Source organism: Podarcis gaigeae (genome assembly GCF_964106915.1).
Source record: "Podarcis gaigeae genome assembly, chromosome: 17".
NCBI classification, from domain to species: domain Eukaryota; kingdom Metazoa; phylum Chordata; class Lepidosauria; order Squamata; family Lacertidae; genus Podarcis; species Podarcis gaigeae.
This window is the reverse complement of record NC_139694.1, coordinates 41,226,092-41,252,066: the sequence shown is the minus strand read 5'-3', so window position 1 is coordinate 41,252,066 and position 25,975 is coordinate 41,226,092. Positions and strand designations below refer to the sequence as shown.

The window sequence follows — 25,975 nt, the reverse complement described above, 5'->3', positions numbered from 1 at the left end:
TTCCAATACAGAGGTCAGTGTAATAGTTTAGATAAGGTGCTTACTAATCAAATATTTGGCCTTTTAGTTTTTCCCACCCCCAAAAAGCAAAAGTTCTGAAAATCTCTATTGTATACCTTTATTGCACAAGATGTACACCGCTGAAACAGCCAGCAACACAACATTTGCCATTTCAGTTGCTAAATGATGATCCTAGTCCATTCTCTTCCTATTCCTAGGATGGTCACGTATGGTCCCTCCTTATCACAACTGGTCCAGATGAGACATGCACTTGCCGACTGCGGGTAGAATCAATGCTTCGGCCTGGAAAGGGAGGGTGGAAAAGGCAGCATTACCACATTAATTTATTTTTATTTTTTTATAAGATATTTATTAAAAAGAAAAATCAAAAAGAAAAAGATAACAAAAATACAAAAATAAGAATTAAAAAACACACATAATTTCCAGAACTTACTTTCCATTGACTTGTTTCCCAGACCTCCTCATACCTCCCTTTTTTGTATTCCAATTAAAATTGTTAATTCAGCAAATCCTTATCAATAAGTTTTAACCTACTTCTGAACCTTTTTTTCCCTATTCTCTTAAAACATTACAGCTAGAAACCACTTAATTTCTATCCGACATCATTCTAACATTCATTAATTTTACAGTGTTTCTGTAGATAGTCTTTAAATTTCTTCCAATCTTCTTCCACTGACTCTTCTCCCTGGTCTCGGATTCTGCCGGTCATTTCTGCTAGTCCCATATAGTCTATCATCTTCATCTGCCATTCTTCCAGAGTGGGTAGATCCTGTGTCTTCCAGTACTTTGCGATGAGTATTCTTGCTGCTGTTGTTGCATACATAAAAATGTTCTGTCCTTCTTTGGCACCAATTGGCCGACCATGCCCAGGAGAAAGGCCTCTAGTTTCTTCAGGAAGGTATATTTAAATACCTTTTTCATTTCACTATATATCATTTCCCAGAAAACCTTAATCCTTGGGCACGTCCACCAAAGGTGAAAGAATTTACCTTCATTTTCTTTACATTTCCAACATTTATTATTGGGCAAATGATAGATTTTTGCAAGCTTGACTGGGGTCATGTACCACCTGTAAATCATTTTCATAATATTCTCTCTTAAGGCATTGCAGTGTGGTGGAATCTCCTTCTTTGGAGGTCTTTAAGCAGAGGCTTGACAACCGTATGTCAGGAGTGCTCTGATGGTGTTTCCTGCTTGGCAGGGGGTTGGACTCGATGGCCCTTGTGGTCTCTTCCAACTCTATGATTCTATGTGGTCCACAGCATAGCCTCAGCCAGGCTGCTCTCCTAAGATAGATTTCCAGAGTCATAAACAGATGCTTTCATAAGTAGTGCCATTACGTCTTCATGAGTTTTAGACTTAATATCACAATTCCTCATTATAAAGCAATTTCTGTTATAGTTGTGTTTTAAGGAGCAGTCTAAATGATGTGTTTAGCTTGCATGAACCTGTAGCCTTAAAAAGGCCTCTGAGGTATGGCAACAATAGACAGTACTGAGACTATCTGCTCATCAGTTTAAAACAAAAAACTCTGCCTGTGCATTATACCCATGTGCGCACATGACAAGACATCAATTGCTGAGTGCATTTCTTTTTGAGCTGACCTAAAACCCATCTGTTTCCCCAGAAAACCACACCCACCTTTCAAGATAACAGTGATGTCTGCTGATGGGGGTGGGGTTCAATTTTGCATTGGCTGTGCAGGCTAGTCCTCCTTTCAGGTGACTGACAGATGGGTTGGCCTGCAAAGCAGATCCTGCCAAGGACATGGCGTGCAGAGTGAGAAAGGTTTCCCACCTGTGTTCTAGGGAAAGCCATGCTGGCCTCTGGCAGGGGATTAGAAGAGAGGTGAGGAATTTGCGATCCACTGTTAAGAATACAGTTCCCATTGGCCCCGTTGCTTTGAGAGCCACAGATCTCCTGCTGCTGTATTTGAAGGTAGAGAGCTCTACAGAAGCCATTTACCTCACAAGACACCTACCAACTCTCTGCCTTCTGGGAATGCAGCGCCGGGCACAGAAGGTGTCCATGGCCAGCCAGCTGGAATCACAGATGACTGCACTGCAGTGGAAGTAGATCTGAGGACAGTAAAAGCAACATAACATTGCAGGAGAACCAGGAAGCAAAACTCCCAACCGTCAGGATACTGACAACTACATCCTCCCCTCCCTGCCCCCAGCACGTGTCTCCTTGTGCCAAAATACATACCAGCTCAGCTTTAATTTTATTGTTTTAAATCAATATGGTGTCCTTAACTTTAATTCCTATGGCAGCTTACAATAATAAAAAGTAATAGTTGAGACTGTTTGCATCCACAGAAACTATAAGAGCACAGCAACTGAGGCAGGCAAGTCTGTACTCTTATGGGACCACGTGGGGGGGGGGAGAGTTCAATAGCCAGCATTATCCCATGGTCAAAAGCTTCCCTTACCTGCCCCTGAAGTGTCTGGTTGTCCACCATAAATGTAAACATTTTCACTTCAAACCGCTTCAGGTGTGTAGGGAACGGGACAGAGTCCTCAGTCACTCCATGGAATGTGGTTTGATGAGAGTCCTCTGTGTTCTCACAACTTGGGGTGGGGGAAACATGACAGAGAAGCTAAGAGATACAAGCCTTGCTGCCACATCATCGTGGGCTAGCAGCCCCATGGCAATGAACACACCGGGGCAGCCTGAATGCCACAAGAAAAGCTGGAGCCTATGACCTGCTATTATGCACACTTGTGATGCTCAGCACAAGCCTAGTACCCCTGTCTCTGGCTTCTGAAATTTACTAAAACTCCCTTCCCCCTTTAAGAAATGTTTGTTTCAATATGGTCAGGTACTTAAGAGAATACAGCAGCATGTAGTACTGATTCTCATGCTCCATTCTGCCTTGTGTTGTGTTTTCGTATTATTTCATTCAGTTCTTGGCATCACTCCTCAACCCAGAAGTGCTTTTCTATTTTTGCCCCAGATACCTAAGGGAACGATATAATTTTAAAATGCAGCCAAACCAGCCAACCACCTCACCCCTCAATTAACATGCTGTGAAAGCATCATCCTTGCTCTTAGAACTAGTAATGTATTATTCAGACTCTTACCTGTCCATCACTATGTTCCACTGCGGAAGACTCTTCCTGTCAGAAGATGCTGTAGCCCAGCAGTCCTCCAGAAAAAGTTCTAGCTGTGGGTCCTCACTGTGGAGAAGCTCAACCTGGAAGTGAAGCGGTTCTCTAAGGTAGCGAGTTACCGGGTGCTCCATGTCTTGGTAGAAGCTGCTGTAGGACTTATCTTGCCAGGGTGCCGCAGGGGGGAAGAAAAGCACATATCAGAACCTTAACAAACTCAGAGGAATTAGTTGCTTTTAACAAGCCAAGGCTGGCACTGAGCAGTCCAGGTCAGCCTTTGTCTCTCTCTTTTTAAAAAAATAATTTTTATTAAATTTTCCATTTTAACAATCCAATCAAATCACATTAAGTATTCCAAATTATACAAATACATATCATATAGTCCAAATATTCTGCCAAATTAAAATTTTTTGTTGGGGCTTCAGTGGTGTTCCAATCATCTTACGTTTCTACTGCCTTGAGTTTCCAACCAGGTCAGCCTTTCTCAACCTTAAGCCCACATATATTGTTGGGCTACAACTCCCATCATTCCTAGGCAGCATGGCCAGCAGTCAGGGGTGATGGAGTTGGGTCTCAAGGTTGAGAGCAGCTGGCCCAGGCTATTTCTCCCTAGTAGGTTCTGTTCTCCAGCATGAGAGCCAGGCTGGTGCAATGCAAGTGGCGCCTCTGCTTTCAGCGCTGGTACCAGGGCTGAGAGATCACAGAGAACTACGGCAAGACCTCATACCAGTGACAGAGAACAAGCTTTTTAATTGCCTGAATCTAGAACAAATCAAATGGAAATCTGCCCAAACAGATCCTCCCAAGGATCAAGGTGGGAGAACTCCTGAGGAGCTTGGAAAAGTGATTTTGAGCAAAAAGAATCCTTTTCTGCAATACATCTGTCTATTGCATCTCTGCTAGGTGGTCTGGGAAAGTCTGGTGCTCACTACCAAGCCACTTGCTGGGAGGAATCCCAACTAGGCCACTGATAACCCCACCCCCACCCACCCAAAACAGCTCCTAAAACGCCCCTCCACATGCTTTTGGGGTGATGGAAGAAAATGGAACAGAACTCTTCAGCCCACAATGCATAAACTAGGTATTCAACACTCAAAGACTGTAGGCTGGATTAAATCTCCCTACCTTGGGGGGGGGGGGGAGAGGCTTAATGTGAATACTTACTGCAATTGCATTTGACTAGCAACATCTTAAGAAGTATTCTCCCTCAACACATAGGAGTACCATCAATACAATATTTGTATTATCATATAGATCTGTCCCTACAAATCTTTGACTGCATCTCCTATCACCCTCAGCCACTGGCCATAATGCCTGAGGCTGATGGTAGCTACGGTCCAACAATGTCTAAAAGGGCCACAGGTTCCCCATCCCTGATGTCAGATGAAAAAATGTTCCTCATAGATGTTTTATCTATTCCTGTCTGCTGTTTTGAGAGAAAATTCACACATTTTGAGATAAAGTTCGGTTGCAGCCTTAACCTGCAAGGCTCCCACAGAAGGCTGTACTGTGACATTACCTCTGGCCAGCTTAAGGGCAAGCACCAGCACCCCCAGCCCAGGCAGGATGATTGGCGATGGGGCTTCTATTGGGCTGTACTGGAGCAACAGGGTATCACCAATAAAGTACCGGCAAGCACATTTCAACCTTGAAAAATACAAGTGAGAGAATAGTCCATTCGTTACCCTTCCAGGCCAGAACAGTTCTGAGGGCATAGCCCTGCTTTGAGGTGTGGAGGGGGAGAAAGGAAGCTGCAGCAGAAACTGGCACAAGAGTTCTAGCTGGTTATGTTTAAAGGCAGGATGCATCTCCTTCTAGGACAAGCTTGCACATGGGGGCCATGTCACCAAGTGACCCTTGTATTACAATGCGGTAAACAGCTTCCTTCCCCAGTCCTTCGCCCAAGCCATGAGTACTCACTGATAGATAGGTGCTGCTTGGCCTGTGAGAAAATAGAGGACTTCATTTTCATAGGACATGGTGGCATCTTCAAACTGCAGATGAGATTAGACAATAAAACAGGAGGCAGTTTCAACCATCTTCTAGAGCAGAGGCTGGGCAACCTGGGGTCCTCTACATGCGGTTGGGCTACAACTCCCAATATCCCCTTCCCACCATGGGCCATGCTGGCTCCTGGGTATTTGGAATCTGGCAACATCCGGGGAACCACAGGTTACCCCACCCCAGTCTTAATGTTCCTTCCCCAAGGAGCTCAGCGTAGCACTTGTTGTGCATGTACATTGTCCCTCCATCTTCCAAACAACCCTGAGAGGCAAGGAGCCTCAAGTACCAGACTAGAAGACTTTGTGCCAAGCCTCACAGTCATCTCCAGTAGCTAAGGAAAAGGCAGGCTGCTTCAATCCAAGACAATCCAAATCAAGAGCGAGCATGGCTTTTTGAGCTTGACATGAACTGATGGAGCAAACATTCAGGAACCATCTTCTTCTAACATGAGCAGCCTCATGGACTCTGCTCCTGACAAAGCAGCCATTTCTTACCTGGCGAGTTGTCCCACAAGAGGTCACGTTGAAGATGAACGTTGCTCCTTCCTCTGTCACCGAAAGTGGCCTGCAGCGTCTGTCTCTCAGCACTAGACCAGAAGGCACCAGATCTGGGGTGCCAATTAGCTTCAAGGCAGAGATCCTCACTGTGCCATTAGCCAAGCAATCTGCAAGGGAAATATATTATATATGCCAGAGTATAACAGACAAGCAGTGGCAGACCTTGGGGTCTCAAATTTCAACAGCACCCTGAGAGACACCCAAATTCCACACACCCTGCCTCTCACCTTCCATTCTACATCATAGTTGTGGCACCCCCAAGGCTCCACATGCAGTGCAACCCAACTGGTTGTGCTCCCTTAAATCTGCCTCCGCAGACTAAGTCAAGAAGCGGAAGCGACAAAAAGATGAGAGAAGGTGGCTTGCTGAATATAAGCAGAGTAGCAAGCAGGAGACTTCAATACAGTGGTACCGCGTGTTACGTCCTGTCCCCCTTATGAATGCTGCGGGTTACGCGCTCCGCTAAGCCGGAAGCAGATGCCTCTTGTTGCGACCTTTGCCCTGGGATGCAAGCGGAAATCGCACTCTGGCGGCACAGCAGCAGCGGAAGGCACCATTAGGGAAAGCATGCCTCATGGTACGAGCGGTTTCCTGTTACAAACAGACCTCCGGAACGGATTAAGTACGTAACACAAGGTACCACTGTACCATCAAATGAAATCATTTTCTCTGCTAATGAAAATGAAGAACAAATAGCTGGTTCCCAAGATGGACATGATAGAAATTATGAACTGACATTAGGAAAAGCAAATAAAAATACAGAGTACAACACAAGAGAAATGCACATTGCTATGCAGAGCATCAGATGCTCTATCCTCTTTTGTTTCTTGCTCCACCCACCCCTGGCATGTGGTTCCCAGAAGGGAAGGTGGCCCCCATATGGGAAAGGGTCCCCTGCCCTGGGCTCGAGAGAGAGATTACCAATGAGGTCTTTTGGAGAGAAGCTGCAGGAAACGGCAAAGTCTATCATTTCAGCGAGACGATAGTCCTTCAGCTGCAACCGGAAGGTGACCAAAATCCCAAAAGAATCTATTTCCTACAAAGCAAAGGGGACCAGACTAGTTGCACAAGTTAAGAGCCGGCTGCATTAGGAGGCTTAGACAACCTCACCGCCACCACTTCCAACCCAAGGTGGATATTCTGCAGTCTTCAATTACCTGCTTGCACCCTTAGTTTCAGTCATCCTCCCTCTGGACAAAGCGGGAGGTAGCAGCATGAACGGCCCTTTTAGACCCATATCTTGGATTAATGGAAGAGGATATCCAGCAGGCCAGACTGTGGACATCTTTCACTGCCAAGGATGCTCCCCACAACACACAAATCCCATTTCAGACAAAGCACCAACAGAGATTCAAACTATCTCCTATACAGTTTCTAGTCATCAGCACTCACACATTAGTGTGCAGAAGACTGGAACATCAGCCTGTCTTCTGCCCCAGATTCTCAAGGTCACCTTAAGCCTTAGATGGATCTCTAGCAGAGGCAAAGAGGTTCCTCCTACAAAGCTCAAGGGCCTGGGTTCAGGGCTACTGAAAGCAAAGCAGGGCCCTTAAAAGGATTTTTTGTTGGAGGTGGAGAATAGGGGGTAAGTACCGTATTTTTCGCTCTATAAGATGCACCAGACCATAAGACACACCTAGTTTTTGGAGGAGGAAAACAAGAAAAAAAAATATTCTGAATCCCAGAAGCCAGAACAGTGCAGCGAAAGCAGCGATCCCTCTTGCTGTTCTGGCTTCTGGGATAGCTGCGCAGCCTGCATTCGCTCCATAAGATGCACACACATTTCCCCTTACTTTTTAGGAGGGAAAAAGTGAGTCTTACAAAGCAAAAAATACGGTAATTCCTTTTGCTGAAGCAAAGAGATTTGCCATTCTGGTCATGGTACCCAGTGCCAAACATGCTGAAGAGCAGAGAAGGGAAGAAGGCCTCTTGTGGTGCCGCTGCCGCCAAGGCCAGCTGCCTGTGGTCCTCTCTCATCATACCACTAGAATCATTTACACGCCAGCTGTTCATTCATGCACCAGGACTAAGAACTGGCACCTGAGGTTCCTCTAGCTCCATTCTTTCTTCCATGTACATCATGTCTTTTTAACAATAACCTGGAAAGCACCGTCTTACTACTGACTTTTGTAAGCTGCTCTGGGAGCATTTTCAGCTAGGGAGAAGGGTGGAAATGTGTTACATTTAAAAGCACTTGTACAGTACAAGTGAGCTTGCCAGAGAACCATATTATTGGCAGGAGTGCCAGCTTGGCCCCATGACTGTGGGTGCCATGGGCCTGGTACCAAAATTTGTGGGTGCCCGGGCACCCAGGGCGTTGGCACCTATGACTCTTGGGAAACAATTACCCCAAGGAAACCAATCACCGTACCCCTCACAGCTGCTTCTTGTTTCCCCGCTTCATGGCTGGGCAACCCAAGCTTCTACACACACACACACACACACACACACACTGTGTTCCCCTTACCTCATAGCGCACGTGGGCTGCCTGCCTGGGCACCCTTAAGGCCAAGTGGGTCCCATTGTCCTGCAAAGTATAGCCGAGTGCCTGCGCCTTCTCCCGAGTCAAAAGATCGTCCCCCGCAAAGGGAAGCCAGTCCTGGTCCACGTTGCCTCGTTTCACCACTAGGTAGAGGGCTTTGTCATCACAGAATCCCTCAGCCTGGGGCAGCACTGGGAGGGAGGCAGTAGGAAGAAGCAAGGCTTTCAGGAGCAGGAACCCTTGTCCATTCACATTCTACCTGCCCTTCTGATGCCACCGGCATGATTTAACAGTAGTACAACTATCTAGGCAGCCGAGCAGCAGACAAGGACAATTCCTCCAAAAGGAATATTTGCACGAGGCTGGAAGCAAATGCTCTTCAGGGTAAGCCACCTGCCAAGGCTCAGGTATTGCACAGGTGCACGGAGGCACACCACTTCAGGTCGCATTGGGTCTAGGTAGGTGGGACACAGTGCCTGGCCACTCACCTGGAAAGGCCCTGCGCATGTTCACTGGCCCCACCTCCACCCCATTCACACAGTTAAGGCTCTTTGTTGTGGAGCACCTACAAAGACAAGGTGCTCCCTGTGGATTCTCAAACAGAATGTGATCCACACACAATGACAAATCATATCTGTGTTCATTTAACATGCTTTTACCACCTAGCCCACTGAAGAGTACTTGAAGTAGAGCTATTGATTATGAAGTGAAAAGGGCCATCAATTCTCACCTTACCTAGAGCAAAAGAATCCTACAACCATTTGTCCCGCCCAACCTTCTCCTGGAAGTCCTCTCTAAGGGGTAATTTGTTTTATGCTTCTAGGCACAATTTCTAGAATAATTATTGCAGGCTAGAAACTAATCTCTATTTACTGAAAATTGCCTCTCTAGTACTTAGCTATATTTCCAGGAGTCAACAGAATAGTGGCTGGCACCCATTGGGACTGGTAAGGCAGAAGAAACCAGAGCCAATGACCAGCAGAGCCAACTGATTCTAGCTTTACCCCCATCCTACTCCCTGCCGAGACTAAGAAGGACAAGCAAGCAGGCAGGCAGGCAGGCAGGCAGGCAGGCAGGCAGGCAGGGCCTTCCCCTGCACCAATTGTAGGCAGGTGAGGGCTGGCTGAGGGAAGATTAAGGTGAGTGGGACAGTGTCCCCTCTGCCCTAGTGGACCAGCATCCCCTGCAACAGGAGGATGCCTCTTACGTTCAGCAGCTCACAGAATTCTGTAACATTGCAACTTTCTTCCATGAGCTGCCCAGGATGGAGAACTGGAGTGCCCCACTTTCGTTTTGTCCTCCCCATAACACTTCAAGGTAGGCTAAATCGCCCTCTACACCAAGCATCAACATTACAAAATAATACAAATAGTTATCTAAACCTTGGCATAACTTCTCCATTTAGTCACCACTGTTTTAATGATGCCAAGCTATTCAATATTCATAGTTAAATATTGGTGTTCTTTACAGGCAAACCAGAAGTACCCTCCCTGACCCTGGTGAAATCCTAGATGCCACTTCAAATTGAACAATAGGTAATAGGTACATCTCCCCAATATTTAACCTTCAGCAACTAAAGTTAAGCTCACCATTTCCACTAACCGATTCTTGAATCCAAAATGGAAAGTGATAACAATGTTGGTTCCAACCGACTCACCTGCATCCTGGACCAGGGCTGTCAGAGGAACAGGGACATCAAAGGTGTCTCCCTGAGGAATCACACTGAATCCCAATATGGGGTTTGTAGTGTAGCTTCTGATGTTATCTGGTACATACTGGGAAGATAATTTGAGCGGAGGTGAGCTCTGGTTATTCAGCATCATGACAAACCTTTGTTATTACCGTATATCACCATCATTTAGAGTGTAACAGGCTCTGTTGTGCTCATGAAAGCTAGGCATGATAGGCACCTACACTTTAACCTACAAACCATGCATTATGGCCTACTAGATTTCATACCCTTGCAGTGTTTTTGGTTTTAATATGCTCCAGAGAGAAGGTATCCATATATTCCATCCCATCAGCTATTGACTGCAGGGACACATTTGGAGTGAGAGGCAACTTTGCATTTCCAGAGGCATAAACAAGCACCATCCCTTACCAAGTCTCAATTCAGTTATAGGATACAGGGGGGAAGAGATGCAACCTCCTGGAAAGAATGAGACGAAAGAAGCTCCATGTTTCAAGTATATTCTTTTGAGTTAGACCTTTCCAAGGATGTCATGCCAAAATTTGTTTTCCTAGCTCAGATGATTTAAGGACGGATAGTTGATGTATCTACAAGTGCTTAAGTGTTATTTAAATGTCAACTCTGAAGTTCCCCAGTCAACAGGACTACCAGCACTTCCATTCTCTATGCTTTGCCCCTTACAACTGCAATACACTCCCCTCCAAGAGCCCACAGACTAGGCTTGGTTGGTGGCAGCACTCACCTCCCTTCCAACTCCAGGGGCATCAAAGGGGACTTGTACCACATAGCCCCGACTTCCGTTGGAATACTTAGCTTCATAGATCTTATAGCCCTTCTTCTCAGCCTCAGGTAATGGCAAGGGCCCTGAAGCATCCACAGTAATACTGACCAGCACCACATCTGGCAGGAAGGTGCCAACTGTTGCATTGAAGAGCTGGAGACTGGCATTAGTATCTGTACGGAGAAGAGAAATAGTTTTTGTAAAACAAAACCTTTTTCTAGGCCAGTTCCCCATATCAATTTTGCTCATCAGGCTTACGAGTTAAATTTGCTCTCTAATGGATTTCCTCAGTTGTTCTGTCAACAAGCCCCCACAAGTATATGATGCTTCTCCTTTCTATAAATCCTTCAAGGTTGTCATTTTGCAGACATTTTCAGGACGTTAGTAAGCTAGACAATTTTCCTATTTAACAAAGCTCATCCTTCCCACAGAACATGTTTGCTTATTTGTCTATTCCTTCACCAATCCAATGTTCTTCCTTCAAAGACAAAGACCAAGGGTTGTCAACCTGTGGTGGGTTGGCAACTCCTGGCATCCCTGACCACTGGCGGGCTGAGGGGAGTCCAGCAGCATCTGAAGGCACCAAATCAGCTAGCCTCCAACAAAGAAAATGGAATCCAATAATTGGACCATCTAGCCCTGTACTGACTGGCAGAGGCTCTCCAGGGTTTCATATACAAGTCAGGTCCAGTCCTACCTGGAGATGCTAACATTTCCACCTGGGACCTTTGGCAATGCATGTGCTCTGGCCCTGAGCTGCAGCTCTTGAGTGCAGGTGGGCAGGACCCATTTAGAAGGGGGGCGGAGGAAGCGGTCTTACACCAAGTAAGATCATTGGTCCATCAAGCTTAGTAATGTGTACACTGACTGGCATCAGCTCCTCAGGTTTTCAGACAGGATTTTCATCCAGCCCTTCCCAGAAGCGCCAGGGATTGAACCTGGAAACGTCTGCATTCAATGTAAAGGCTCTACCATGGAGCGACAAGCTCTTCCCTGAATTCAAGGATCAAGAATAGACACACACACACACACACACACACACACAGCAATAGTGAAGTGGTTCCTGTGCTCAAGACGAACACTGTAAGCCAGTGTACTCTTTGACCAAGAGTATGATGCCATCTCTAACTCTCCCACTGAAGAGTTAAGAACATCTAGGGGAATTCTGCAATTTGATCTTGCTAGAATAGAAGGCATCTACTAGCACACCCAGTTGTCTGTGAAGCAGCCATCACCAATGTTTCAACAACTTTATAGAACTGTTATTTACAATGAACACTCACAATCTGTAACTATGACCGGCACAAATTGCAGAGGGGTGCTAATATCCTTCAGGATGGTATGTTTCGTAATACCCCTCTTGTCATCTTCCCACAGATGCTCTACATAAGGGGCAATTTTGTAGGTAATCATTGGTTTCCCATCAATCACATAGGTCTGGAGCAAGAGATAAACAAGTAGACATTGTTAAAGGGACCTAATGTTAATGCAAGCCATGTTGTGACAGGATGTGTGACAGAACCTTGTCTCCCAGGTTCTCACCTTGTTGCTATTTCAATCCCAAAACATGGGCTCTGGACTTTAAGATTTGTTAAGGATTTCTAATACAGGTGTACACTTGACACATTTCATCTCCCTCATTTTGTAAGAAAGTGCCATTAAGACCATTTTGTACAGCAGGAGTGAGCATATCTACATTGTTTTTTCTATAACTTTTCTAGAGCTTTGCCAACCAAAGCCAAGTGCGAAACAGTGGGCTTGTCCACATGGCTGCTTATCCCATGCCAATAAATCACAGCTCCAAGCAGTCCTCAGTTTGTCCCGCTGCTTTCCTGGGGGAAACCCGCTCTCTAGTGCTGAATTGGAGCAAACATCAATCTGTAGAAAACCTAACTGATATTTGCTCCGGCGGGTTTTCCTGGGTGAAAGCAGCGGAACAAGTGGAAGTGTAGATGAGCTCCGTGTCTGAGGATAGAGAAGGGCAACATTCTCTTTCTAGAATTCAGGAGTGGGGTGGCTCCAAGCACATGCTCCGTGCGAAGGAGTAATCTAATTCCAGAACCACATTCAATATTTTCACACACAAAAATCCACTACTGATTTCCCCCCTCTCTCTCAGCAGCCTGCTTCATGGAAGAAAGCCTTTTAGTGGCTGCTGTCGTCAGCCAACTGCAGGATCACCCACACAGGAGTTTAATGCGGATTTGAAGCAGCTGAGTCTCATCCACATGACCGCCTCCTCCTTGAACCTTAGCCTGCACTTCCTCACATTACATCTGGATTTTCTGAGGATAATCCAATAAGGACAGTCTAGCTAATATAAATGTGCATGTTACCCAATGGTGGACAAACACACGTGCACTGTTTGGGCATGTTAGGGGTTTTTTTATATGTGTGGTGCCATTTCACTGGGGGTCATCTGTGCACTATACTCATTACTCCCATTTGGTTTCTGTCCCAAAGGAAAATATGTAGTCTGTGTGGTTATTTTTTTGAAATTTAAAAATCAGCTTCTTTCTTCTTTTTTGCAGAGCTGCTCTAGCACAAATAGATGTATTAAAAATAATATTTTTATGGAAAATTAAGTTAAATTTTAATGATCGTATATTACTAAAAGAATTATATGAAAATGATGTACAGATGGTATATAACACTGGTAAAAATGGCAAAAATATTTAGAACAAGCTCTAACAAGTGCTGAAAATGCAAAGAAAAGGAAGATACCTTTTTCATATGTTGTGGAATTGTAAAACAATTAAAAATTATTGGGATTTGATTTATAATGAAATGAAAAGAATGTTTGAGATAACATTAGTTAAAAAACCAGAAGCTTTTCTATTAGGTATTTTAGGTCAAGATTTACCAAAAGACAAGAAAAAATTATTAATGTATGTGACTACAGCGGCCAGAATTTTATTAGCTCAAAGATGGAAAAGTGATGAAATACTAACAAAAGAACAATGGCAAGAAAAATTGATGGAATATGCTGAAATGGTAAAGAAGACGGAGAGACTTAAAGATAAGAACAATAATTATTTCAAGAAAGATTAGGAATCTTTTATGATGTATATACAGAAACAATGCATAGAAATGGACTCACTTGCAGGATTTGATCAAGACACTTACAATTAATCAATATAAACAGAAAATATAAATATGAGGGTAAAATGTTAAGAAAATGTTAAAAAGGTATAATTTCAATTTCAATATATAAGGTATATAAAATTATAGGCAGAAGAAATGAATATGTGATAAACCAGAAAGGGAAGTTGGGGGAAGTTGAGGGGGGGGGGGTAATAGAAAATATAAGATGTAATTTGTGTTTGTTTTTAGTATTGATTACTGTATTTTCTGGCGTATAAGACTACTTTTTAACCCAGGAAAATCTTCTCAAAAGTCAGGGGTCATCTTATGCTCTGGCTACAGCAGCAGTTCCTGCAGCAACTCCCTACCAAATGATAAAACGACAGCAAATTAAATCAGAGGACACCAAGCTCTCTAGATGAAGCAGAAATATGCTTGAAAATTGGCCCCAGAAGCTCCTGGCCACTGGGAAGTGGAGCGGATTTCCAAGCTGGACTGGAGACTGTTTTTTAAAATTTTTATTTGGTGTGCGTTGGAAGAGAGGTAGTCTTATACGGCGAGTATATCCCAAACTATATTTTAACTGGAAAAGGGGGGGGGCGTCTTATACGCCCAGTCGTCTTATATGCCGGAAAATACGGTATGTGAAAATTTTGTTGGAAAATCTTAATAATAACAACAATAACAATAATAATATTTGCCCTTGCATGTACAGAAAAAAAGAAAGGAAGATCTTTCCCAACAAGACAAAGTAGGATCTTCTCTCTTTCAGAAATGAGAGCAACATCCTTTTATTCAAGCACAGCGCTTGCATGGCCCCATTGATTCCACCCCAAAACTTTTAAGTCAATGATCAGAGGCACCCATGCTCCTCCCTGCCTGGTCATTCTTTGCCCTTGTGTGGCACAACACACACATCTCTCTTTTGACTTGCTCTTTTGTGCAAATCTGATAGATCGAAAAACTTGTATTTCAATTTTTTAAAATAAATAAAGTCATGCTTCAAATTTGGCTTTGATGGAAAATTGTTGCACAATTCCACTACGAAGGTGCATGCATATTGGTAAACAAATACCTGGTGTCATGGCCACAATGGACCCCAGGTTTCCTGACCTGCAGGGAGAGGGGTTGGAATAACTAATTGTGGGAAAGGGGCAGCACAGAGTGCGAACTGAGCCCATCTAGGCATGAACAAGAAATATTGAGATTTTGGAGGCATAAAATGGAAAGCACTCATATGTTGACAATGGCGCACACACACAAAAAATGGCCCATATAGGCATCGACACCTTGTATGAATATGCCTTGTGAGACAACCCCCTGCTGAGCCATTACAAACAATCCAGAAACTACCAGTAGATCCCAATCCACCTTCTGCCCACCCCTCTTGTAGAGTACATAGTTTAGGAGTGAAGCAACGTATGGCCATCCATTTGCCTCCCTGCCACTTAACAAATTACTCCCCATTCAAAAACACTTTGTGCTAGACCATTGAATTATCTAAAGCATCCAGGAACAACATCCGTACCCACCTTGTAGTTACCACCCGGTGCACCAATGGGCATCTTTAGTACAATAGCATCCTTGTCACTAGCCAGTGAGTATCCCCAACTTCTGATGTCTTGTGTAGACAGTTTGTCCAGGTTGACCCCCATGTCCACTTTCAGCTCCTTGACAATGCCAGCTCCAACCAGGAGAGGAGGGATGCTCTTAGGAATAGTCCAAGTAATTGTTTCCTTCGAGTAGTACACACCATCTGGCAGAGGGGAGTGAGGAGGGAGAGAGGGAAGCTTAGGGAGTCTCCAGACAGTCACTCTTTTGTGGGAGAGACTGAAGCCCATTCCAGAAGTTTAGACTTCCCAGTTAGTGGCTTAAAGGGTTCTGTTGCCCCAGCACAACAAAACCACTTTGAAAAAGAAACAGGCTCTTTGAGGGTGACAGAGAAAGGCACTGAAGTGTGAGATGAATGAATGAGCAACAGGAAGACATACTGCAAGCAAATTGGAATGAATGCAGGTTGGATGCTCATTGGCAAATAACTACCCAGCAAACAAATCAGAATGAAAGAGATGGCATGTAATCCAACCTGCACATAAGCTTTTTGTGCAAGCAAACCAGGATGAATGCTAAGCAAACAGCTTGTCTGTGGAAGGAGGAACATGCCAGTTTTGGCTCCTCTTGGGGCTGAATCCACTTACTTGCCTTTTGCCCTTTCTAAAGCCTGGCAGAGGTCCTTGCTTCAATGCTCCATGTCCAAGAGCTCTCCCCCCCTCCCCTGGAAAAACCCACTGTTTAAAGCTGAATTCAAGCAAATGTCAGTTCTGATTTTCTGCAGATTGACCAGATGATGGACTCAAGGGCATCCTGATCAAATTTGCAGATGACACCAAACTGGGAGGTGTGGCTAACACCCCAGAAGACAGGATCACACTTCAAAACGACCTTGACAGATTAGAGAACTGGGCCAAAACAAACAAGATGAATTTTAACAGGGAGAAATGTAAAGTATTGTACTTGGGCAAAAAAAAAAATGAGAGGCACAAATACAAGATGGGTGACACCTGGCTTGAGAGCAGTACATGTGAAAAGGATCTAGGAGTCTTGGTTGACCACAAACTTGACATGAGCCAACAGTGTGACGCAGCAGCTAAAAAAGCCAATGCAATTCTGGGCTGCATCAGTAGGAGTATAGCATCTAGATCAAGGCAAGTAATAGTGCCACTATATTCTGCTCTGGTCAGACCTCACCTGGAATACTGTGTCCAGTTCTGGGCACCACAGTTCAAGAAGGACACTGACAAACTGGAACGTGTCCAGAGGAGGGCAACCAAAATGGTCAAACGCCTGGAAACGATGCCTTATGAGGAACGGCTAAGGGAGCTGGGCATGTTTAGCCTGGAGAAGAGGAGGTTAAGGGGTGATATGATAGCCATGTTCAAATATATAAAAGGTTGTCACATAGAGAAGGGAGAAAGGTTGTTTTCTGCTGCTCCAGAGAAGCGGACACGGAGCAATGGATCCAAACTACAAGAAAGAAGATTCCACCTAAGCATTAGGAAGAACTTCCTGACAGTAAGAGCTGTTTGACAGTGGAATTTGCTGCCAAGGAGTGTGGTGGAGTCTCCTTCTTTGGAGGTCTTTAAGCAGAGGCTTGACAACCATATATCAGGAGTGCTCTGATGGTGTTTCCTGCTTGGCAGGGGGTTGGACTCGATGGCCCTTGTGGTCTCTTCCAACTCTAGGATTCTATGATTCTATGACCATTTGCTCTGACTGAGCTTTATGATTGGGTTTTCACAGGGAAAGCTCCAGAACAAAAAAAGAAAGGGGCTGGCACTCAGACACAGAGCTTTAAATTACAGACTGTGCCTGGAAAGAGTGAAGGTGTGATTAAGTCCTTTGTTTCTCATTTTTCTAACCTCAAATTTAGTTCTCAACATTAGTTTGCAAAAGAAAAAAGGGAAAGGCTAAGTCCACATGAAAATCGTTCAGCATTCATCTTGTTCTTGTACAATTGCAATAGCACCAACCTGAGTAGAGCTTCCACTGAGTTCCAGTGAGTTCTGGCAGTGATTCCCCCCCCCCCAATTTTCACTAATATGAATGTTTATACACACTTTATCCCCAGTATAAGCAATGCTGTACACCTTACTTGTCTGAAGAACTGTACTGCAAAATTCAGAGAAGCAATTTTTTAGTATAGCTGTGTTTGTTTTCATATTGTTTCAGAATATGTGAAGAAGGTAGGTTCACCTTTCAATGCAACTGTTTTGAATTCCCATCAAGGAGGGAATCCAAAGCATGGAAACTTGTGGGCTTAAGGGGTCTACAGCTCAAAAGACAGACCCCCTTGTTTACATACCTATAGGGCAGGTCACTGCTGTGTCCACCATTAGGAGCATCCAACGCTGCTTGTAGTAGGTGCTGGACCTCACAGAGGAGAAGGGAATCCCATTGACCTGAAAATAGAAGCAGCAGCTCCTGTCTCTGTCATTTGCCATGTTTCAGTGCCTCACAGCTCAGTCCCTTTTCCCGTGAACTAGCAAGAGCAGAGTTATTTTCAATGGCATTGCAGAATTAGGTACATGCCATTCAAATTGCGCTTAGTTTGCATCATTTATGTTGGCCAAATAGTTCAGCACCTCTTGTTGCTCAGTTCAAATCCATTCATGCCAAGTTAGTACAGATAATGAGTCTACATAAAGCCCTGGTCAAGGGTTTAGCTTCCATCACCATCACTAGTACTACTCCCACTTTTCTACTTCAGTTGCAGAAATATATCATCTAACACTCAAAGAGACTTCCTAGCCAAGGCATTCTGCTGACTGCATGCTACCCACCCACTACATTTCTCATTACTAAAGTGCACATTTTCCAAGCTCAAAAAGACACAGGTGTCCCTGGCCATGCCAGGGATGCTCCATGCTGAAGGAATCAAGGTAAATATATGTGCAAAATTTATCTTATGCAAGTTTTGTTTTTACTTTACAATTTTATAAGTTGCTTTACAGCTTGAGGCCATCAAACCAGTGTAAAGACACACACACAAAAATACAACTCTTAATTCTACAAACCATTCAAGCTCTTGCTGTTTCCTTCTGACATGTACCTCCTTATTTGGGGGGGGGGGGTTATGCACTTACCTCCACCTTCTGAGCCTCAGTGGCATTGTAGGGAGCCCTGAGCACGATCCTCGTGTCTGTAGTGTTGACTCCATAGCCAGCAGCATGAGCTTCTTCCACCCGCATAGCCTTCCTCCTGGCATCCATGTGAAAGACGATTTGCCAGATGGAGGAGGCCCCTGCGACAGCCTATGGGGGAGGGAGGAGAGGGAAGAAATAATTTCAGAGTTTTAAAATAACCTCCCATAGGGAAGTCTGCTGCCCCCCAGTTCTTTCTTAGTTGTGGCAAAGGAGAGAGATACCTCCGGAAAGGCAGCAGCCCAGTCCTCAGGGGGACCTGCAGGTTGATCTTGAAGAAAGCCATCTGGGATTGGTGGTACGTTCCTTCTTACAGAGACCTTGAGTGGGGAAAGGGGACATTGTAATTGGGAGAGACTTCACAGCTACTCTCTGTACAGGATCTCCCACATGCCTTATCCAAGTCTCTCTCTCTCTCTCTCTCTCTCTCTCTCTCTCTCACACACACACACACACACAAACACACACACACACACACACACACACACACACACACACTTTGCAATTAGGATTTGCCAACTAAACATTTTTGCTTCTTCTGGCAACCAACATGAAATCAAGGAGCAAGGCTCCTGGCCTTTGAAGTGTATACCTCAAATTATTTTCGGCATCTCATATTTGTTTCTAACCTTTAAGCCTGCCACCCACCTCTCCCCATGTGCATCTGGAACACACAATTTTTCCTCCACATTCTACCCCCAGATCAACTTTCACATATGACATAAGCAGAGTCAGAGAGGTTCAAGAGCATTTTAGTGTACACCTGTAAGTACAGGCTGTGTACACCCCATACATTCAAAGCACATGGTTTCCCCCAAAGAATCCTGGGAACTGTAGTTTACCCCTCATTACCCCTCACAGAGCTACAATTCCCATCACCTTAAAAAAAAAGAACTACAGTGCCAAGGTTCATTGGGGGAATCTGTACACTGTGTCGGCAACCTCCTGCTTGGCCGGGGCTTGGACTCGATGGCCCTTGGGGTCTCTTCCAACTCTAGGATTCTATGATTCTATGCTCTAGGAAGTGAAAGTCTTCACGCTCAGAAACTTGACTTCTTGAAAGGCGGCAGCAGATCTCAAGGTACACCTCTCATGCATTTCAAAATGCTGCTTGGCTCCCTAATATAAAAATTTACCTCCATATAGTTTGCCTCACAGACTATTTCTCGAGGCTGCCACGGGCCATATGAGCAGCTCACTGGAACGTTAAGCACCACCGTATGCTGCATCCCAGGGTCTGTCGCTGCCGTTATCTGGATGTTCAAAGTGAAGTGCTGGTCATCCTGAATGTGGGAAGAAGAGGACCAACAGTTAACCTGCATTAAGGGTTATGCTTGCGGTGGTGGAAGTGTTCCTCCCGCAGTATAGGATGAGCTGGATTAAATATGTAACAAACATTCCAGCTGCTCAGAGAATAAAGCTGCTAGAATGTCTGCAATCCAGCAATTATGCAAGAGGGAAAGTTGTCAGTTTGGCTGGAGAGAGAGGCCCTAGCCACAAGACAGTGTTTGGGGCAGGTCAAGGACTGGCATATGTTTCCAAGGGTGTTTAAAAGGAAAGCGGCTGAAGGAATTTATAGACACTGCATTAAGAAATGCCTACTAAAATGAACTTGACACAACATTTATTTGTGGATATTTTCAAATTTTAAGAGATTAAAAAGCACCTGCTTTCAGTTAGCTGTGCTTAGCTTCGTACACCTAGTGGAATAACTAGCTGTCGAGGTGTTCCTGAGGACTAACCACAGACGGTCTGAAACATAATACAACGACCCCCCTCCCTAGATGGCACCCTTGTTTGTATTCATTGTATTCTCCTGGTTGTTTTAAATTGCTAGTCCTCAGGGAAGCTACAGGGCATTGCATGCAGATCCAACTTTAAGATGCTCCCAAGACCAGGAACAGTGACTGCCTTATGTCCCAACTCCGTCACCTTCTTCTAGCAGTCTCCATGCTTAAGCACATACTTCTGCCCATAACTTTCACTCCCATCAGGAAGACTTATGGGTTCCAGGCACTGCACAGACTCAGATGCAGAATTCAAAGGAAATCACACAGGTTCAGCTGCTTTGGTCAGAGCAAGCAGATAGCACAGCTCTGATGGGAGGTAGTCCTGCATGCTCTGGGCCATCTGAATGGTAAACTAAGGCCTCAGTGCTTCATAGTGCCTTGCCCTTTTGATCTGAAACGTCCCCAAGTCTCTCACAGACTGACAGCATTGCCTAGGCTTCAATCCACTCTGCCTCAAGAGCCAATGGAGAATGCCCTAGTGCAGCCCATCCCAATGGGCCTTCCTGTCAGCGTCAGTCAGCAGTATCAAGGAACTCCATTTGCAAAGGAACAATGGGGGAAATGGCTTTAAGGACCCAGCTGTTCCTTTTGGACTATGTCCACACATGACATCATAGATGACATCCGGCATGGGGGCAAGTGGGTGTGTTTTGTGGTGGAATCACCTCACAGGCCAAACTGGGACCCACGCCAGGCCTCATTATGTTGCCGGCTCCTCATCGCTGTGCAAAACAGTTTGTTTTGAGCATTAAGACAGCTTCCCACAAACAGTCCAGAAGCCTTTTCACAATCCCTGCAGCATACAGCTTAGCCCTATATCCCACCATCAGAGTATAACAGCCAAGCAGCGAGGCACGGAGCTCTATATTCCCCCAAACGTCTTGGGAAATGGTGTATCCACATTTTGCTGACTGGACCTCGTCTATAGGCCAGGGCCTGCCAAACTGGTCTGGAAGGACAAGAATGTAGATCATTAGATGAGGGAAAGGGAAATCGCTTCAGAATAGCTACCCACAACAGCATTGTGTGCATTAATATTTCATTCTTTAACATACCTCATTGAGACCCTGCTGCAAACGTCTGACTGTGGGACAAGAGGCACCTACAGCCCGTGGCACTAGATACTCGATTGTTGGCCAGATGGGCTTTGCATGCTAACAAGAGTCATCATGCACCAGGAAACATAGTCTTGCAACCCTCAGTGATGATATCAGCCAATGCATCTCTGGAGAGGTTGTCTCAAGCCAGTGAAGCAAAGCAAACATCTGGCCACTGGCCACAACCTGCTTAAGGCGCACATGCGGGACCCATGCACCCCACTCTCCAAAGGTGGAAGAAAGAATGTTACATGCAGAACAACGCCCAAGTCTTCTCTTCATCAAAAGCAGGAAAAGAAACTGAACTCACCAATGGCAGCAAAGCTGATGTACTTGTTTTGGAAATAGGCTGAACTCAATCGGAGTCGGGCAAGGCTGCCTAGACACTGCACGTTAACCTGATCTGAAGGGCAAGGAGATAACAAAAAATCAAAGTTGTTAGCAAACTGGGCACCGACCTTCTATCAGGCTCAAGTCAACATGGGAGCAAAACTCCTAAATGGTTCACAAGCCATGGTCCCAGTATCAGGTTGAGCCTCTTGGGGATGCTCAACACATCTATACGGGCTTGCTCCTCATTTCCCTTCCCTTGCCCTCCATCCTACGACTGCACCCTCTAAACAAGAACGAAGAGGAATAGCCAGAGGGGAGTTCAAAAGGTGGCACCTAATTCCCTCCAGTGGCATCTAACAGTAGCCCAATTAATGACAGCCAAATCTTGTTTTCATGTTGCTGTTCTTCAATAAGTCTTTCTTTACCTCCATCTGTTCACAGCTGTGTTTTATGCCCCAGGTTGACAATGACATTCCAAAGGGTTTCCAGAATGTCTACTCCAGAAGGACCAGCACGGACTCTTTCTCCAAGACAAAGAGCCAAGATAGGAAACTGATTTGCTCCTAGGGTTGACTTCTGTGTTGCCCGCCTTGTGAACTTCACTTCTCCTTCTCCCTGGCTGCATGAACTGGGTGGAAGATTGCCTAGTCTTTTTACACAGCAGCGCCAGGGCTCTCCCACCATATATAATGCACCCACTGAGTTTCCTCCTCTTGTGGGAAGACAGAAAGCAGGATCAGCACTAGATCCATTTTTGTGAAGTACAGTAATCCCTGACTACTGGTCTTGCTAGCTAGGGAAGATGGGAGCTGTAATCCAAAAACAGCTGGAGACCTAAGTTTGAGAAATGCTGGTATTGCTATTTGAGGAGGGGGGCAAAAGGAGCCAGGCTGCAGGGGCTATTTAGCGAATGGGCAGGGGAAGAAAAAGAAATGCAGCCAGTTAAGTAGGATGGGGGGGGGAGGAGTGGAAACATTGTGGAAGTTCAGTTAAGAGTGCCACATAGAGAGGGAACAGATCAATTCTTAAGGACTTGCATCCTTTGCTTCTACAGCAATCGGTAGACTTATCTTCAACGCAAGTCTTCAAGACTAAAAATATGCCCTGAGCCAGCAGTGGAGAACCTGCCACCCTCTGGAAGTTGGATTCCACCCACTAACAAGGTGCAGCCAGCATGGCCAGAGTCAGGGATGATGGGGGTTGTGGTCAAGCAACATGCAGAGGGCCACAGGTTCTCATTGTAAATTTTGGTGGGCAAAAACTCACTGAATTAAATGTACTCAGGTCTCTTGTGGCAGCAGATGGTGTATTTATTCATGATGTACTCTTTTCTGCATTGCTCTCAGGGCCTCAATAAGTCAGATGTTAGCAAGCAGTACAGTGGTACCTCGGGTTAAGTACTTAATTCGTTCCGGAGGTCCGTTTTTAACCTGAAACTGTTCTTAACCTGAAGCACCACTTTAGCTAATGGGGCCTCCTGCTGCTGCTGCGCCTCCTCCTCGCGATTTCTGTTCTCATCCTGAAGCAAAGTTCTTAATCCGAGGTACTATTTCTGGGTTTGCGGAGTCTGTAACCTGAAGCGTACGTAACCTGAAGCGTACGTAACCCGAGGTACCACTGTATACGCTAACTTAGAGTATGCTAGTAGTGTCCCAAGTGCAAAGAGTAGCATTGCCTCCAGCTGGGTGGCTCTCAATGGGTCTGGGCTCACCCAGCCAAATCTTGGCCAACCCATGAGAGGAGCTGCAAGTATTATGATCACCCACTCCATGGCAGACAGACACCTGGAAAAGGACCGAGCCGCCAACTCCTGTCCTGCTTACTTTGCATGAATAAGCAGTTCAAGAGTGGGACACACCTTCTCTAAAGAGGAAAGTGATGTACCCTTCTTCCTTCCCTATTAACAGACTGTTCGCAACAAGAAGGAAATCAGGGGCATGCAAAAGCTTTGACAAACACATTAGGCATTATGTTCACCTAGCCAAGTGGTTTTTACCTGTTACAGGAACAAATGGAAAGCACACTCCAGGAGCCAGAAAGCCAAGAAGCAGCAACCTGAAAAGAGAATCACGGAACAATGGTTGACGCTGCATGCAAACAGTGGGAGGCCGAGGGAGGCCAGCCGTTCCTAGGTTGCTCCCAGACTGTCACTATTTTCTTTTCTTTTCTTGTAATTTAATCTTAAACTGCCTCAGCTATTAGAAACCTAGCAAAACACGGAACAAGAGTGGGGGAGCCAAAGGGAGATAACACCAAATATGGTTCTGCATCTTTACTGTTGCTCCAGAGGGGTAGAAGCAAAACTATAGGTGCAGAAGTAGCAAGGGAACAGATTTCAGCTGCATGTTTGGAGATGTTGCTTAACAGCAAGAGCCATTCAACAGTCTTTCATAAGACGGCAACATCTCCTTCACTGGAAGTACTTAAGCACAGCAGGGGCAGACTTTGGTAATATGGCGCCCTGAGGGAGGGCAAATTCTGGCACCCCCTAAATATTATTTTCATGCCAGCCTTGCACTCACATGCTCTGTGCATGTTCTCAAGTGCACTACATCATAATTGTGGCAACTCAATTGCCTGTCTGGCTGGGGCCTAATTTTGAGTTGGTCCCCATATAAACAAAGGTTTTTTTGGTTGTTCTTGTGTGTCTCCTTGGCTTGGTGTCCTGTGCAAAGGAACCACCTGCACTGCCCTAAATCTGGCACTGAGTAGAGGCTTGGCAACCACCTGCCAGGGATACTAGCTGCAAGTTTCCTGAACTGAGCAGATGAATCGCAAGATGGCTTCCAAATCTGGAAGAGTTTTACTAACAAAGTTTTCTATTAATCTGGAGCATGCCCAATGGGCTGTCTCCTCTTTCTCTCCGGGTTGGGGAGTCTGGGGTGGGAGGGTGTGAAAAGAGCAGCGGGCTGGGAGGAAAACAGTCTGTGGAGTAGAGAAGCCTAGGGTGTTCCAGGCTAGGACACTCTCCACACCCCAGTTGCTACACATACCCAAGAGAAGACTGAGCCTTAGCCGGTGGCCCAGCCATTAGGCAAGGTGAGACAGCCACCAGAGGCTGCCAGTAGTGGAGAGGGAGAGAAGGCAGAGCGCCCTGCCATGGTTGGCGACCACAGGTCCTGCAAGAGTTATTTGCAGCTTAATCACAAATACATCAGAACAGTTTCCATAAGTGAAAAACCTAGTGAAAACAGAAATCAAGACGACTTTCAGGCTAGAAAACCAATGAAGTCAGATGTACATAATAGCGTCGCATGCCTGGCCAGGGAGTCTGTCTGCCGCGGGGTGCGGAAGGCAACGGGACTCCTGGGGGCAGCCCTACAGCCAGTAGGTTCAACATGAAACCTCCTTTATCCGTGGAGGGGAGTTTGCACCGGCCTGGCCGCTCATTCCAGTACAAGAAGCGCCCCCCCCCCCCGCCGACTCACCTGGCCGCGGGGCTCCAGCTCCCCATCTTGCCGGACTAGCAAGGCGTTCCCGACCCGCGCGCCTTTCAAGGGCTCCGCGCCCGCCCAGCTGCGCCCAATTAGCAGCTGCCCCGCCCGCGCAGGAGGCTTCCCCCGAGGAGGGGCGCTGGCCGGGCAGGAGGGGGCGGGTGACCCTGGCGGGGAGCCCGCGGGCAGCATCTCCGTCCCACATGGTCTGGTTTTCACCCAGGCAGCCCCGCATGGGAGAGAGTTGCTCCCCTGGCCTCCTTCTGCCCCGGTGGGGGCGCCGCAGCTTCGCCTCCATGTGGCCCAGGGGGGAGGCGGGGGGGGGGCTTATTTCAAAACATAAGCTTCCTCCAGCAGCTGCCTGTTTTCTTTCCTGCCCTGTCCATATTCACCCTCAGCTAACAAATCAGAAACGAATTCCAAGCCTTTCAGCAGCCAGTCCTTCAACTGCATTCGAATCATACATCTTCTCCATTTGACCTTTTTAGGCCACCCTTCACTGAAATCATTTCTGGGGCTGTACACATCATTTAAAAACTGCAGCACCTAAGAACAATCTCTGAGTATCTCACAGTCTTCACTTAATGCAACTGTTGAAGAGCAGAACCCTATTAATCCGTTACTGCTAAAGGATTCCTCAGGATTCCCATGTCACCCTGAAGACTTTATTTCTTATCGCAGCCAAAATTGAAGGAACGTTTGCTGTTAAAATGTCTACCAATCAAATCCCATACATGTCTGCTCAGAAGTAAGACCCGCTGAATTCAATTGGGCATGCTCCTCTGTAAGGGGGGTTAGAATTGCAGGCACATTCCATTGTCTCTTGAGGCAATGCCAACAGCATTACATCAACAACATGTTGTAGAAATAGTCCTGCAAATAACGAAAGAAA

General features: G+C 45.8%; 1 protein-coding gene across 4 annotated transcripts; it reads right to left on the bottom strand.

Moving 5' to 3' along the window:
- Nucleotides 1–102: 102 nt before the first annotated feature.
- On the bottom strand, nt 103–25,353 carry LOC310834669 (zona pellucida sperm-binding protein 2-like). Of its 4 annotated transcripts, XM_083718672.1 has the most exons (21): nt 25,078–25,353; nt 23,646–23,704; nt 21,627–21,719; nt 21,044–21,168; nt 19,566–19,712; nt 18,654–18,749; nt 18,373–18,540; nt 17,592–17,688; nt 15,262–15,485; nt 11,929–12,082; nt 10,607–10,818; nt 9,832–9,949; nt 8,160–8,365; nt 6,614–6,728; nt 5,630–5,799; nt 5,052–5,125; nt 4,651–4,778; nt 3,105–3,294; nt 2,453–2,591; nt 2,003–2,099; nt 103–303 (listed from the first exon to the last, which is right to left on the bottom strand). In XM_083718672.1, exons 1-21 carry the CDS (start codon nt 25,101–25,103, stop codon nt 224–226), a joined length of 2,718 nt encoding a protein of 905 aa, XP_083574798.1. In that variant the 5' UTR covers nt 25,104–25,353; the 3' UTR covers nt 103–223. The 4 variants fall into 4 exon arrangements, with proteins under 4 accessions (XP_083574798.1, XP_083574799.1, XP_083574800.1 ...); XM_083718673.1 differs by lacking the exon at nt 2,003–2,099 and having other exon boundaries at nt 25,078–25,189; XM_083718674.1 differs by lacking the exons at nt 21,044–21,168; nt 23,646–23,704; nt 25,078–25,353.
- Between the last annotated feature and the right edge of the window lie 622 nt (nt 25,354–25,975).

Excerpts from the sequence above, each read along its gene's own strand:
- LOC310834669 (XM_083718672.1), bottom strand. The coding sequence starts at position 25,103 with ATGGGGAGCTGGAGCCCCGCGGCCAG. Across the intron at positions 21,169-21,626 it reads CATCAGCTTTGCTGCCATTG|ACCAGTTTGGCAGGCCCTGG; the intron begins GTGAGTTCAGTT and ends TTGTCCTTCCAG. Across the intron at positions 5,126-5,629 it reads CTTGTGGGACAACTCGCCAG|TTTGAAGATGCCACCATGTC; the intron begins GTAAGAAATGGC and ends TCTCATCTGCAG.